Genomic DNA, 15,495 nt, shown 5'->3' on the forward strand with positions numbered 1-15,495 from the left:
CGTCCTTGGTTTGTAAAAATGTATACAGTAACGCCCTTTATTGTTATTGTATATATAATATAATGCAAACGTGTAGCTTTTTGTGCATTTTGTTTGCAGAAAATAAAGAAATAACAGTAATAACGTTTAATAAATGTTGCTTACTGCATGTTATGGATGATTCTTTTATGACTTCATTGCTTTCAGGTTTAGCTTAAGGTATTTTCGCACCCGACATCACAAAATGTATCTGAATAAACATTGCCGGACAGCAAATAGAGACTAGGACATTGCTTAGAAAATATTTTTCATTTTTAACCTCGTATATAGTATGCACTAGGGATTTTGACCTTTAAAATTGGGGGGGGGGGATGCGGATTATACTCGAGGATTTACGGTAGTTGTTTATTTCTTGTTTGTTTGTTCATTTTCTGTCATCTTTGGTCCCTTGTTTGTTGGCTCACCATTTCCTGGTGGATTCTTGCTTCTGGCACCACCGGAGAAAATCAATATTGTTGAAGGCATGAAATTGCGTTTGACTCTCTGGCCAATAACTTATGAGGATTTGGTGACCTTCTGTGTTTGTTTCCTGTTTGTTTGTATATTTATTATATGTTTTTCAACTTACATGTATACATACAAACATATATATATATTAATTGAAGTGTACACTATTATGTATCTATTGCAGCTGATCTTACCAATTGGTTTCACACTATGGGTTCTATGGAGTTTAGCTAAGCTTGTGCTCATCAGAGGTAGCTGTTATATATACATGTGTGCGCGTGCATGCGTGTGTGTGTGTGTTTTGGTTTGTTTACATCTATGTAACTTAGCAGTTCAGCAAAAGAGAAGCTGTACCACTACGGTTAAAGTATTCTCATTCGACAAAATACCTAATGGTATTTAGTTTCAGCATTTAATGTCTTGAATTCGAGTTCTGTTGAAGTTAGTTTTGTATTTCGTCTTTCAAAGACCATTAAAATAAAGTACCAGAAAAGAGCTGAGATCAATTTATTCAATTCTGCTTACCACCAAAATTTTTGTCCTTTGTACCAATTTTAGGAATCACTGTTACATATTACTTCTCTGGAACACTTATGATGGAAAAGGACAAATACTTATGTTGATATAATAACTGAATATTGAAAAATTTAGCAGTTCCTGCCATTTATTTTTTTAAGGTTTACTCAGAGTAGGATTGGGAACACTCATGACCCTCTCAGTGACTGAGAGATCAAAGAGGAAGTTACCCTCAGTTGGGAGGCCTTGCCTAAATGTTTACAATACAGTAGATTCACTTAAATGTACTGAAGGACCAAGCAATGGTGTTAAACTGAACAATGGATTAAGTCACACTCCAAAGAATAGGAACAGTCGATTCAACAATCTTTCATATGGTTTTCATCCATGAAATTTTCACTTATGAAGATTTTGTCAACCTGAATTTATGGTTCAAAGACATTTTCCCAAACTCAAAACCACATAGTTACAAAGCAAATTTCTTAACTACACAGCCATGCCTGGCCCATTCAGCCATCATCACTACATTGTATCTGCACTTGAAGCACTTAACTCACACCTTCAGGGTGGGTGTGGTATAATTCTCTACTCTAAGGAGTGACTACATCATAAAATTAAGAGAAGGTATGTAGTTTAATGGTTAGGGTATTTAGCTCATGATCAAAAGGTCATGAGTTCGATTCCTGGTGGCACACTGTGTTCCTGAGCAAGATACTCCAGTCCACTCAGCTGTCAACCTTGTCACATTCTGTGTCATACTGAATCTCCTTGAGAACAATGTTAAGGGTATACATGTCTGTGGTGTGCTCAGCCACTTGCATGTTAATTTCATAATCAGGCTGTTCTGTTGATCAGATCAACTGGGACACTCGTTGCCGTAACCAAAAGAGTACAGTTACATGATGAAATTCATTACTGGTTCTTTGCTTTTGTAGAGAGAAGTGATTCTTCCCTGGAAAAAAATTATCTCTAATGAAACTGCATTCAATCTTTACTCTTTTACTCTTTTACTTGTTTCAGTCATTTGACTGCGGCGATGCTGGAGCACCACCTTTAGTCAAATCAAATCGGCCCCAGGACTTATTCTTTGTAAGCCTAGTACTTATTCTATCGGTCTCTTTTGCTGAACCGCTAAGTTACAGGGACATAAACACACCACCATTGGTTGTCAAGCGATGTTGTGGGAACAAACATATACACGCACATACATATATATATATATACATATACGACGAGCTTCTTTCAGTTTCCGTCAACCAAATCTACTCACAAGGCCCGAGGCTATAGCAGAAGACACTTGCCCAAGGTGCCACGCAGTGGGAATGAACCCGGAACCATGTGATTGGTAAGCAAGCTACTTACCACACAGCCACTCCTGTGCCTATATATATATATATATATATATGAAATTACATATTGTCATCATTATTCCCATTTAATGTTTTCCTTCTATGTTTGAATGCATTGGAAGGTTTTGACAGGAGCTGGCAAGTCGGAAGACTACATCAAGCTCTACTGTCTACTTTGGCATGGTTCATGGGGCCGGTTGACCTTCCTAATGCCAACCACTTTTAAAAGTGTACTGGCTGCTTTTTACCTGACACCAGCAGCAGTGAGGACAAAAACCCTCAACTGAGCAGGAGTAGTATTGAGGGGAGTAGCTTTGTGCCAGGTGATGTGAGGCTAGAGTATCAGAAGAAGGACAGAAACAGATGTCTTTCAGCAGAAGAAATACCTGATTACCTCAGATCATAGTGGGGAGGGGGTGGTAGAGGGGAGGGGAGAGAGAAGGGGAGAGAGAAGGGGAGAGAGAAGAAGAGAGAACAGATGGTGAAGATATGAAAGGGAGGGGTACACTCAAAGTTAGAGGGAGGTGTATATAAGTGAAGTGGAACCTGGGATTGGATAGGGTGAATGGGTGGGTAAGTTTGGGAGAGTGTGAAAGGAGTGATGGAGGCGAGGGAAGAATGCAGTCAGCGGGTCGCATAAAAAGAGGGGTCTTAGAAGGATATGTTGTGGGACATGTGTGTGTGTGTGTGTGTGTGTGTATGTAAATGTGTTTAAGTCTGTCTAATCCATGCAAACCTGATAAAATGGATGATGATAAAATGACTATGATAATGATCATTATCATTATTATTATAGTAATTATGTAAGTAGCAACTGAAAATTATAAGTATATGAAATTTAAAAAAAAACAAAAATACAAATCACAATGACAATAATCTGTAGTTTATTCTGCTGTCACTGTAGTGGCTACTGCTACAGGCCACCTACTCTCCTCTCATCAACTATTTTGTGATCCCTACCTTCCCTCAGACTCCAGTCCTTTCTTTTCTGAATACCAGCCCTCTGGAATTTTCCTTGACTCATATGTCCATCCTGCTCTGGATTATTGACCTTGATCCTTTTTAGTTGGCCCTTCCAACCATCTGAATAGGCCTGAGTTGACCTTATGTCTCAGTATATTAAAAATGCTATAGGCCAAAATTCTGCCAGGACACCTGATGTAGGCTAGAGAGTAAACCAGCCGAAATGTTGTGGTAACAACAAACAAGATGAGGACACGTATCCGTCTAATGTAAATAATGTAAATAATGTAGAGAATTCTTCGTCTCAAAAATATAGAACAGTATTCACATAAAGAATCTTGCAAACTAAATACAATATATATATATATATATATATATATATATATATATATATATATATACACTCATACATATATACATATATAACCATCTAAGTATTCATAAGTTTCCGTAATTGCCATCTCTGAAGAGTGCAGACCAAACCAGTAAATAAATAAATTAATTAATTAATGAACCATAAAAAACACACACACACATTTCATGGGAATATCAGAGAAACAAAACCTCATATTTAAAAAAAAAAATCCTTATTTCTAACTTAACTGTGGGAATTAATAATAATGTTTTACTCACAACTTCCCTGGTTATTCCTTAGACATTAAGAAGGAGGTACAATTTCTTTCAAGATTCCATAAGTGAAAACTAGCTACTCTGACGCTATCGAGGAAGCTATACAATGTGGATTTTTTTCTTAAGCTGCTTGAATAAGTAGCTATATCTGCCTCAAATTACACCATACCATCTTAAAAAGATAGGGTGACCATACACAGATCTAACACAATGGAGATAGAACAATAACACATTAAAAACAACTTAAAACAACAACTGCGGCAAGCTATTTTCACAAAAAGCTGAAAACATAAACAAAAAACAAAAAAAAACTCCCCATCAATTTCAAATGCATCATAATTGTTACCTTTTGTGTTCTTGAGCATGCAACTGGTAGTCGCGAAGGGGTAGACATCATTTTTGGTAAATATAAATATTTTAGTGAGTAATAAATCACATCCTACGAACCACCATTCCAACGTCTGCTTTTACGAGTGTACCTTTATAATTGTTTGTTCTTTAAAATTTCTCGTTCTCTACTTGTGAAACAGGATGATCATGTTAAACACTTAAAGATCCTGTTTATGGGTGTGTTTTGCTATATGTGACATCAAAACAATAGGAGAAAAGAAAAGAAAATTGTAATGAATTCATTTTTGACTGGAACTTCAAGTTTTGCCAAATACATTATTCAACTAGTATTTGTTCATTAAAAATAAGATTTTTTCTTAAATAGAAAAAAACCCAAAGCATTCATTAAATGGACAAATGACTCATTGATTGTATAGAGTTAAATATCTATTATAAGAACACCCACACACACACACAATTTTATATATAAATATACAAACACACAAACATATACACATACATATCATCATCATCATCACCATCATCACAACCACCACCACCACCACCACCACCATCATCATCATCATCATCATCAGCAGCAGCATTATTTAGATGTCCACTTTTCTATGCTCTCATGGATCAGATGAAATTTGTTGAGGCAAATTTTCTATGGCTGGATGCCCTTCCTGTCACCAACTCTCAAGTGTTTCCAAGTATGGTAACATTACTCCGTGGCCAGACATGTAAAAGAACTATATACATACAAGCAGTTGTCCAATGATGTCATATTTTTACCTACTAATGAGACATGGTATTGTGGCCAAGATACTGTACAAATGAACATTTGAGATAATATGACAACAAGAAGCAGTCCTCCATACTCTACCAACATGCCAAAGACCAGCATGGAGGCACACTGGATTGACTTGACATCTGCATTTATCCAAGCACCCGATGGACCCAACACTCAGACAAGTACAGGAGTATGTCCTCATAAATGAAACATCCTCAATACTAAATAGGAGATATATATAGAAGGTAGTGATACCCCAATACCCACAGTTTATACATATTCAGGTAGATTTGTTAGCAGGCTTTTATGTAGATGTGTGTATATATATATATATATATATATATATATAAGTAGGCAAGTGGATATGTAAGCAAACTGATAGATAAATAGATAGATAGGTACACAGGTAATATGGACAGACAAGCGCACATACACACACATACATGCATATATACACAAAAAAAGACTGAAGCACAAGACCATACAGACACATGCAACTTCACACACACACACACACATACACAAGGACACATATGGAGACACACATCCATACATAACAGACGCTCGTACATAGTCACACAAACCCATACACACACACTCAAACACACAAACACATGAATATGTAGAATACATATATACAAACATACACACACACGTGTATATATATATATATATATATATATGCATACACACACGCATGCATACATACACACACATACATACACACACACACATACATACATACATGCATACATACATACATACATACATGCATACATACATACATACATACATACATACATATATACATACATACATACATACATACATACATACATACATATGCATGCACACACATGCGCACAAACAAACAAGCAAAAAAAGGTCCGATAACAGAGAGAGTCAATGTCTATTAAAGAGGTTACAAGAAGCAATGAAAATTTTAGAAAAAATAAATAAGTAAATGAGTAGAAACTGAACTGGTGTGTATGTTAATTAACAAGGCATTAAAACAGAATGACTCTCCCCAGATACAATAAAATATGCTTCAACACATGAATTCATGTAAAGACATTATTTACATAGGTGTAGGAGTGGCTGTGTGGTAAGTAGCTTGCTTACGAACCATATGGTTCCGGGTTCAGTCCCACTGCATGGCACCTTGGGCAAGTGTCTTCTACTATAGCCTCGGGCGTCCAAAGAATTGTGAGTGAATTTAGTAGATGGAAACCGAAAGAAGTCCGTCGTATATATGTATATATATATATCTGTGTGTGTGTGTGTGTGTGTGTGTGTGTGTCCAACATCGCTTGACAATCGATGCTAGTGTGTTTACGTCCCCATAACTTAGCGGTTCAGCAAAAGAGACCGATAGAATAAATACTAGGCTTACAAAGAATAATGCCTGGGGTTGATTTGCTCGACTAAAGGCGGTGCTCCAGCATGGCCACAGTCAAATGACTAAAACAAATAAAAGAGTAAAAGAGTAAAGAGTATCATTTACATTGGTTGGATATGTGTCTTCACCTTGTTTGTTGTTACCACAAAGTTTCGGCTGATTTACTTTCCAGCCTTCATCAGGTGTCCTGGAAGAATTTTGGACCCAACCCTGGGTTCTCATTCGTAAGGTAAATATATACAGTGAGTGAATGAGAGAGATGGAAAGAAAGAGAAAGTGAGAGATAGATAAAGAAGAGAAGAGGGTAGGGCATTGTAGAAAACTAGAACAAAGCAAGTAAAATGCTTTAGATTTTCTTAGTTATGAAAAAATTGCCAATTATATATCACTTCAAAGTAGGAGTGATATCATTCGAATATTTAGAATATTTCTCTTGTTTTACATTCTCAGGGATATGTATATAGACGCATGTTTTTGATGGTCACTGTTTTTTTTCAGTTGCATCTACCTGAAAGAAAACGTGTCATATATCATCAAGATCATTATCATCAACATTACGGTTGTCTTCATCATCATTGTCATTGTTACCACCACCACCACCACCACCACCACTGCCATCCTCCTTTTCCTCCTATCCTCTTTCTCCCATCCTCTTTCTCTTCCCTCCACTCCTCCCTCTCCCCCTCTTCCCCCTTGCCGTCGTCATTGTCATCATTGTCATTGGTGTTGTCGTCATCATCATCATCATCATCATCAGGAGTGGCTGTGTGGTAAGTAGCTTGCTTACCAACCAAATGGTTTCCGGTTCAGTCCCACTGTGTGGCACTTTGGGCAAGTATCTTCTACTATAGCCTTGGGCCGAATAAAGTAGATTATATGAGTGGATTTAGTAGACAGAAACTGAAAGAAGCCTGTCATATATATATATATATACATATATATGTATGTATGTATGTGTGTGTATATGTTTGTGTGTCTGTATTTGTTCCCCCAACATCGCTTGTCAACCGATGTTGATGTGTTTACGCCCCCATAACTTAGCGGTTCGGCAAAAGAGATCAAAAGAATAAGTACTAGGCTTACAAAGAATAAGTCCTGGGGTCAATTTGCTTGACTAAAGGTGTGCTCCAGTATGGCCACAGTCAAATGACTGAAACAAGTATGAGTAATCATCATCATCAACATTAGCAGCAGCAGTAACAATAGCAGCAACAACAACAATCACAAAACTATCATTAAATAACAATGAAAATTATGACTATAATCTTAATAATAATCCTTTCTAATTTTGGCGGTGGTGGTGGTGGTAGTAGTAGTAGTAGTAGTAGTAGTAGTAGTAAAGGATAAAGAGCCCTTTTGGTCATGAATGACCATGAGATGTGCTTAGAAAGTTTTCCTCCAAGCAAAAGACTGGGCAAGGTTGTTTGTGGAAGGCCAACAGTCACCCATGCATACCAACTTTCCTTTTTCACACCACTGATGTTATCCAAGGGAAAGGCAAAGGGCGATACAGTTTGGCACCTGTGACGTCACAACTCATTTTTACAGCTGAGTGAACTGGAGCAACGTGAAATAAAGTGTCTTGCTCAAGAACACAACACACAGCCCAGTCTGGGAATCAAACTCACTACCTCATGAATGTGAGCCTGATACTCTAACCATAAAAAGCACCCATGTGGTGCCACATAAAAGCATCCAGCATACTCTGTAAAGTGGTTGGCATTAAGAAGGGCATCTAGCCATAGAAACCACGTCAAATCAGACTAGAGTTATGCAGCTGTCCCTCTACCCAGCTGGCCAGCTCTGGTCACACTGTCCAACACATGTCAACAGAGACAATGGATGTTAAATGTTAAATGATGATGATGCTGATATATATATGTGTGTATTGACATATCCAAGTACATACATGTATATACATGCTTATACACCCACATATAAAAGCGATACCTAGAATCAAAGTATCTTAAAATTAACTTTGCAAAGACCAAAGTTCCAATTAGCAGGCAAACAGACAGGGTTCCACCCCTTTTAGGGAAATGGCTCTATTCGATATATGGAAATGGTATAGGCAGGAATTTACTATGGTGTACCTAATGCAAACTATGGACACACAAGAGGTATAAAGGAATTATAGAAAGGTTAATTGAGAAAGAAGATGCATAGGAGCAATAAACAGTGAGGACACATGAGAAACAGATTTTCTTAAATCCTTGGAGGTTTGCTAGAAGTTATAGATAGTTGCAATTACATAGGTGTTCTAATTAGCAGTGGAGGAGGATGTTCTTAAAAGATGGATACTAGAATAAGAATAGGATGGATAAAGTTCAGGGAGCTATTACTTCTGTTGGTTGTGAAAGGTCTCTCTGTCAGAGTGAAAGGTAGATTGTTCACTGGATGTGAAATATCATTGTGCATGTATGACAAAATGTTAATGTATTAAGAGAAAAATTTGGCATAAGAGTAATCAGATGTAGTGTGCAAAAAAGAAGACTGTATTGGTTTGGTCACATGATGCATATGGATGAGGACAGCTGCATAAAAAAGTACCAGTCACTTAAAGTGGATGGTACTTGTGGAAGAGGTAGACTCAGGAAGGCAAAGGACAAAGTAGTCAAAGATACTGAGCCTCATGGATGAGATAACAGAGGGCTGGGATAATTGATAATTCCCTGTACTTGAGAAGACCTGTCTATCATAGCAAAAGTGATGTGCTAAAAGCATTCTGTTTTTATTTGTAATCCATTCTGCCCTGTCAAGCTTTCCACCATTGTTCATTTTCCTAACACCCAGCCCTCCATCACTCCTCTGTCTATGGCACTACTGTATTTTACACTACTATCGCACTGCTATATTCACTTGAGACCAGAATCAGCACATATTACCCTCCTCACTTTCTTTACACTATCACATACCTCCTCCCCTCTGAAATCTGCCATCCCTTGTTCTGATTATTCTCCCTTCCCTTTCTACACTATTTTCATGGATCATCTTTCTGTACTTTCAGATATCTCACTCCTTTGTCATACTCCATCTTAACATCTGCTCACATATCTATCATTCTCTCATTTCCATCATCATACCTCACTGACTATATCCAACCTTATGTACCACCACTCCTACACCTTACACATTCTCTTGCTTTCTGATCTATCCTCCTTCCTGAGCCATTGATATCTCTCTCACCATAAATATACACACAGAACGACAAGAGTAACACAACTTTCAACTGTGTTATCATTAGAATTTTAAGTTCTAGAATGATTTATTATGTTGAATTAAAAATTCTCCTTTAGAAAATATCTTCAATAGATTATCATAATCCAAAACAAAGAGACATGTCTTTTAAATGTTTAACGCCATGGAAAGCAGGTTATGATCCTGCTGGGATTATGTCCTCACATTCATTGCGACATCTTGTAATGGCTGTAGTGAAAAATCTACAATTATTATTATCATTATTATTATTATTATTATTATTATTATTATTATTATTATTATTATTATTATCATCATCATCCTCATTGTTATTATTATTATTATTCTATGTTTGACTTTTGCTTTATATTTGTACAAGTTGGCTCCAAGTCTCACCCAGAGACCTCAAGAGACAACAGGTTGGAGGTTCATGTTGTTGTTATGCCTAGTGTGCCATATATTTGGGGGGGGGGGAGTTTTTGGTGTTGTACTAATGAATGTCTAGAAAAAAAATATAATTTTTTTTTTTTTTTTTGAAAACCGAGAATTATGTTTGTTTTAAACCTTGAGATTACATAGAAAGTATTTTGCGTAGGATATGAGCAGTTCCCATGAGCACTATCTTTTGAATTTCTGCCATTTTTGGGTTTCCTGGTATCTGAGTTAGGTAGCTATCAGCCCCTTTTGCTATCATTCCCAGGGCACCTATGACAACAGGTATTGTTTTAGTCTTATTATTATTATATTATTATTATTTATTATTATTATTATCATCATCATCCTCATTGTTATTATTATTATTATTCTATGTTTGACTTTTGCTTTATATTTGTACAAGTTGGCTCCAAGTCTCACCCAGAGACCTCAAGAGACAACAGGTTGGAGGTTCATGTTGTTGTTATGCCTAGTGTGCCATATATTTGGGGGGGGGGGAGTTTTTGGTGTTGTACTAATGAATGTCTAGAAAAAAAATATAATTTTTTTTTTTTTTTTGAAAACCGAGAATTATGTTTGTTTTAAACCTTGAGATTACATAGAAAGTATTTTGCGTAGGATATGAGCAGTTCCCATGAGCACTATCTTTTGAATTTCTGCCATTTTTGGGTTTCCTGGTATCTGAGTTAGGTAGCTATCAGCCCCTTTTGCTATCATTCCCAGGGCACCTATGACAACAGGTATTGTTTTAGTCTTATTATTATTATATTATTATTATTATTTTATGTTTGGCTTTTGCTTGTATTTTTACAAGTTGACTTCAAGTCTCACCCAGAGACTTCAAGAGACGAGTTAGAAATTCAAGTTGGTATTATGACTAGGGTGCCATATATTTGGTTTTGTACAGAGTATTGTTCTAGAGAATGTCTGTCAAAACATAAGTAAATCAGAAGTTTGTTTTAAAAGTAATTTGATTATAATTTTACTGTCATCTTAACATCAGACTATCATCTTATAATCCCTCAAAGGGCATAAGATCTCTCACCATGATAAGGTATGAGTGGCTGTGTGGCAAGTAGCTTGCTTACAAACTACATGGTTCCGGGTTCAGTTCCACTGCATGGCACCTTGGGCAAGTATCTTCTACTATAGCCTCAGGCCTTGTGAGTGGATATGGTGGACAGAAACTGAAAGAAGCCCGTCGTATATATGTATATGTATATATATATATGTATGTGTGTGTATATGTTTATGTGTCTGTGTTTGTCCTCGCAACATCGCTTGACAACTAATGCTGGTGTGTTTACATCCCCATAATTTAGCGGTTCGGCAAAAGAGACCGATAGAATATGTTCTAGGCTTACAAAGAATAAGTCCTGGGGTCGATGTGCTCGACTAAAGGTGGTGCTCCAGCATGGCCACAGTCAAATGACTGAAACAAGTAAAAGAGTTATAAAAGAGTATAAAAGTAATTTGATTATAAGATGATGATAGTCTGATGTTAAGATGACAGTAAAAGGTGTTTGCTGTTGAGTACATTTAAAAGTATTTTGACACAGTTTATGGATCAGACAGCAAGCTGGCAGAATTGTTAGCAAGCTGGGCAAAATGCTTCATGACGTTTTGTCCGTCTTTATATTCTGAGTTGAAATTTTGCTGAGGCTGATTTTGCTTTCATTTTTTCAGTGTCAATAAAACGAGTACAAGTTGTACACTATGGTTGATGTAATTGACTTGTCCCTTCCCTCAAAATTTCAGGTCTTGTTCCTATAGTAGAAAGGATTATTATTATTATTATTAAGGTGGTGAGCTGGCAAAATTTTTATCATGTTGGGGCAAAACGCTTAGCAGTATTTTGTCTGTCCTTGTGTTCTGAGTCCAAATTCCGCTGAGGTTCGACTTTGCCTTTCATCTTGTTGGGGGTCAATAAAATAAGTACATACTGGGGTTGATGTAATCGACTAATTATTATTATTATTATTATTATTATTATTATCATCATTGTTGTTGTTGTTGTTTGCAAGGTGGCAAGCTGGCATAAACATTAGCATGCCAGGCAAAATGCTTAGCGGCATTTCGTCCATCTTTACAGTCTGAGTTGAAATTCTACCTAGGTTGACTTTGCCTTTCACCCTTTTGGGGGTCAATAAATTAAGTACCAGTGAAACACTGGGGTCGATGTAATTTACTTGTCCCCTTCCCCTGAATTTCAGGCCTTGTGCCTATAGTAGAAAGGGTTATTGTTATTATCGTTGTTGGTAAGGCAGTAAGCTGGCAGAATTGTTAGCACGCTGAACAGATTTCATCTATCTTTACATTCTGAGCTGAAATTCCGCTGAGGTCAAATTTACCTTCCATTCTTTCGGTATTGGGTGGAATAAATTAAGTACCAGTAAAACACTGGGGTCGATGTAATCGACTAGTCCCCTCCCCCAAATTTCAGGCCCTGTGTCTATAGCAGAAAGGATTATTATTATTATTATTGTTGTTGTTGTTATTATTGAAAGAGAAAGTGCAGTGCATGCACGCCATCAAAATGACCCTGGGGTACAAATATACGAAGCCCAATATACTCATCATGACTGCTCATCTGATAAGGGTACACCAGCACATGCATCACAACCATATGTATGCGACATGATCTTATATTACAATATACAAGCTCGTGACCTTGTAGGTGGAGAACCCGTATCTATTTCAACCAAATAGACTGTAGTTGCCAGAGTTATGTACCTTACCTAAGGATATAACAAAGCCAACTTTAATGTTCAGAGATATCATCTTTATTGCGAGCTGGCAGAATCGTTAGCACGTCGGGCGAAATGCTTAGCGGTATTTCGTCTGCCGCAACGTTCTGAGTTTAAATTCTGCTGAGGTCGACTTTGCCTTTCATCCTTTCGGGGTCGATTAAATAAGTACCTGTTACGCACTAGGGTCGATGTAATCGATTTAATCCGTTTGTGTGTCCTTGTTTGTCCCTCTGTGTTTAGCCTCTTGTGGGTAGTAAAGAAATAGGTTTAAGAGGAACATTAAAAGCTATTCCTTTAGCAAGGATACATCAAGACGTTTGCCTATCTTATTAGGATAAAAAACAACGATGGAGTAAATAATAGCATAAAGAGAAGAATAAAAATTTAAAAAAACAACTGAATAACTAAAAACGACAGTAAACGTAACAAAACAAATGTTTGTCATTTATTTGAAGCAGTTTCCTCCCTTTATGAGAACAGTTATTAAGTATATATTTTCAAGCAATACTTGCTTAATAATGATGATGATGATGATGACGATGATGACGATGATGACGGTGATGATGATGATGATGATGATGACGACGGTGATAATGATGATGATAATGATGATAACAATTCTGTCTAGTTTTTGAGAAAATAGGAAAGGTCAACTTCCTTGGCACCAGTGTTCAACTGGTATTTATTGTATTGACCCGAAATGATGAAAAGTAAAGCCAGTCTCGGTAGCATTTGATTTCGAAACATAAAGCTGGATGAAATGTCACTATGCATTTTGTCTGGTGTGCTAACAATTCTGAAAACTTACCACCATAATAATAATAATAATAATAATCTCTTTTACTCTTTTACTTGTTTCAGTCATTTGACTGCGGCCATGCTGGAGCACCGCCTTTAGTCGAGCAAATCGACCCCAGGACTTATTCTTTGGAAGCCTAGTACTTATTCTATCGGTCTCTTTTGCCGAACTGCTAAATTATGGGGACGTAAACACACCAGCATCGGTTATCAAGCGATGTTGGGGGGACAAACACAGACACACAAACACACACACATATATATATATATATACGATGGGCTTCTTTCAGTTTCCGTCTACCAAATCCACTCACAAGGCTTTGGTCGGCCTGAGGCTATAGTAGAAGACACTTGCCCAAGGTGCCACACAGTGGGACTGAACCTGGAACCATGTGGTTGGTTAATAATAATAATGATAATAATGATAATAATAATAATAATAATAATAATAATAATAATAATAATAATAACAACAACAACAAAAACAACAACAATTTTGGCTCCAGCTCAGTAAGTTTAGGGAAAGGAGTAAGTCGATTACATTGACCCTAGTACTTATTTTATCGACCCTGAAAGAATGAAAGGCAAAGTTAACCTCAGCAGAATTTGAACTCAACATAACAACAAATGAAATGCTGTTAAGCAGTTTTCCTAGTGTGCTAACAATTGAATAATGTGGACTTTATGCTAACAATTCTGCCAGCTTATCACCTTGAAAATAATAATAATAATTATTATTATCTTGGTATAAAAGCTGGGCTACAGCAAATATTCTGCTCAATACTACAGATTTATTTGTCAGTTGCTTGACCTTCACTAGTTGAGCATATCCCTTAGTGGCTGACAATATGTACATCTCTGATTATGAGCTGGAGTAGTGGGGGAGTGCCATAGCCAAGTGTTGAAAGGAATTCTTTGGGGTTTGAATAATTCACCCCAGTAAACATGAATGTTTCATTCATCATCCTTAAACAAACCTTATTCATGGACCTTTTCAGCAGGATGGGCAACTGGACCTGAAGAAAATTCTAACTAGGTCCCACCTGCAAGGTCATGTGCAGTTTATCATGATATAAGATCACTGTGTCACACACTTATGGTTGTGATGCATGTGTCTGGTGTACTCTTATCAAATGGATAGTCACGATGGGTATATTCAGCTTCATAAAAACAAAATAGCATGGTGCCACAGGCTGCAGGTAGTGAGCCTGCAACTCATGCAAGATTCCAGGAGTTCTAACAAAACCTGAGTTAAAAGAATAACAAGAATGATAATAATGGTTTCTGCTTTAAGCACAAGGCTACAAATTTTTGGAAAAAGGGTTTGGTGAGTTTATTGTATTCAGTATTCAAGTACACTGTGATTCTTTAGAGTATTAAAACTCATCTGACAACAAATATCATAATCGAAGATATCTATAGTGATTATAGACAGGTAATTAGCTCTACTAATTTCAAAGGTCATGTTATCCATTTTGAAAGAAAAATGGAATGATTAGTGAAGGCATCCAATTTGCCATTTATACAAGACATGTCAATCTGTAGAGTTTCTACAGGCCACATTGCTTACATACATATTGCCAAGGGGGCAGCATATTTTTAAACACACTCAACAAAGAAAAACTATGTTACTGAAAAATAATTATAAAAAGGATAGCATATTATACAACTAATGTGTCTGTGTTTGTCACCCCCAACATCGCTTGACAACCGATGCTGGTGTGTTTACGTCCCCTTAACTTAGCGGTTCGGCAAAAGAGACAGCTAGAATAAGTACTAGGTTTACAAAGAATAAGTCTTGGGGTCGATTTGCTCGACTAAAGGCGGTGCTCCAGCATGGCCACAGTC

The 15,495-nt window shown here is 36.9% G+C and overlaps 1 protein-coding gene across 1 annotated transcript in view; it reads right to left on the reverse strand.

Annotated features, from left to right (window-relative positions):
- LOC115209880 (chromo domain-containing protein cec-1) overlaps positions 1–4,453 on the reverse strand; it is a 40,507-nt gene extending 36,054 nt beyond the window's left edge. Inside the window, exon 1 of the mRNA XM_029778458.2 lies at positions 4,291–4,453. Within this exon, the coding sequence (XP_029634318.1) occupies positions 4,291–4,341 (51 nt within the window). The 5' untranslated portion in view covers positions 4,342–4,453. The remainder of the gene's footprint in view (positions 1–4,290) is intronic.
- Between the last annotated feature and the right edge of the window lie 11,042 nt (positions 4,454–15,495).

This window comes from Octopus sinensis, linkage group LG3 (assembly GCF_006345805.1).
Source record: "Octopus sinensis linkage group LG3, ASM634580v1, whole genome shotgun sequence".
Taxonomy (NCBI): domain Eukaryota; kingdom Metazoa; phylum Mollusca; class Cephalopoda; order Octopoda; family Octopodidae; genus Octopus; species Octopus sinensis.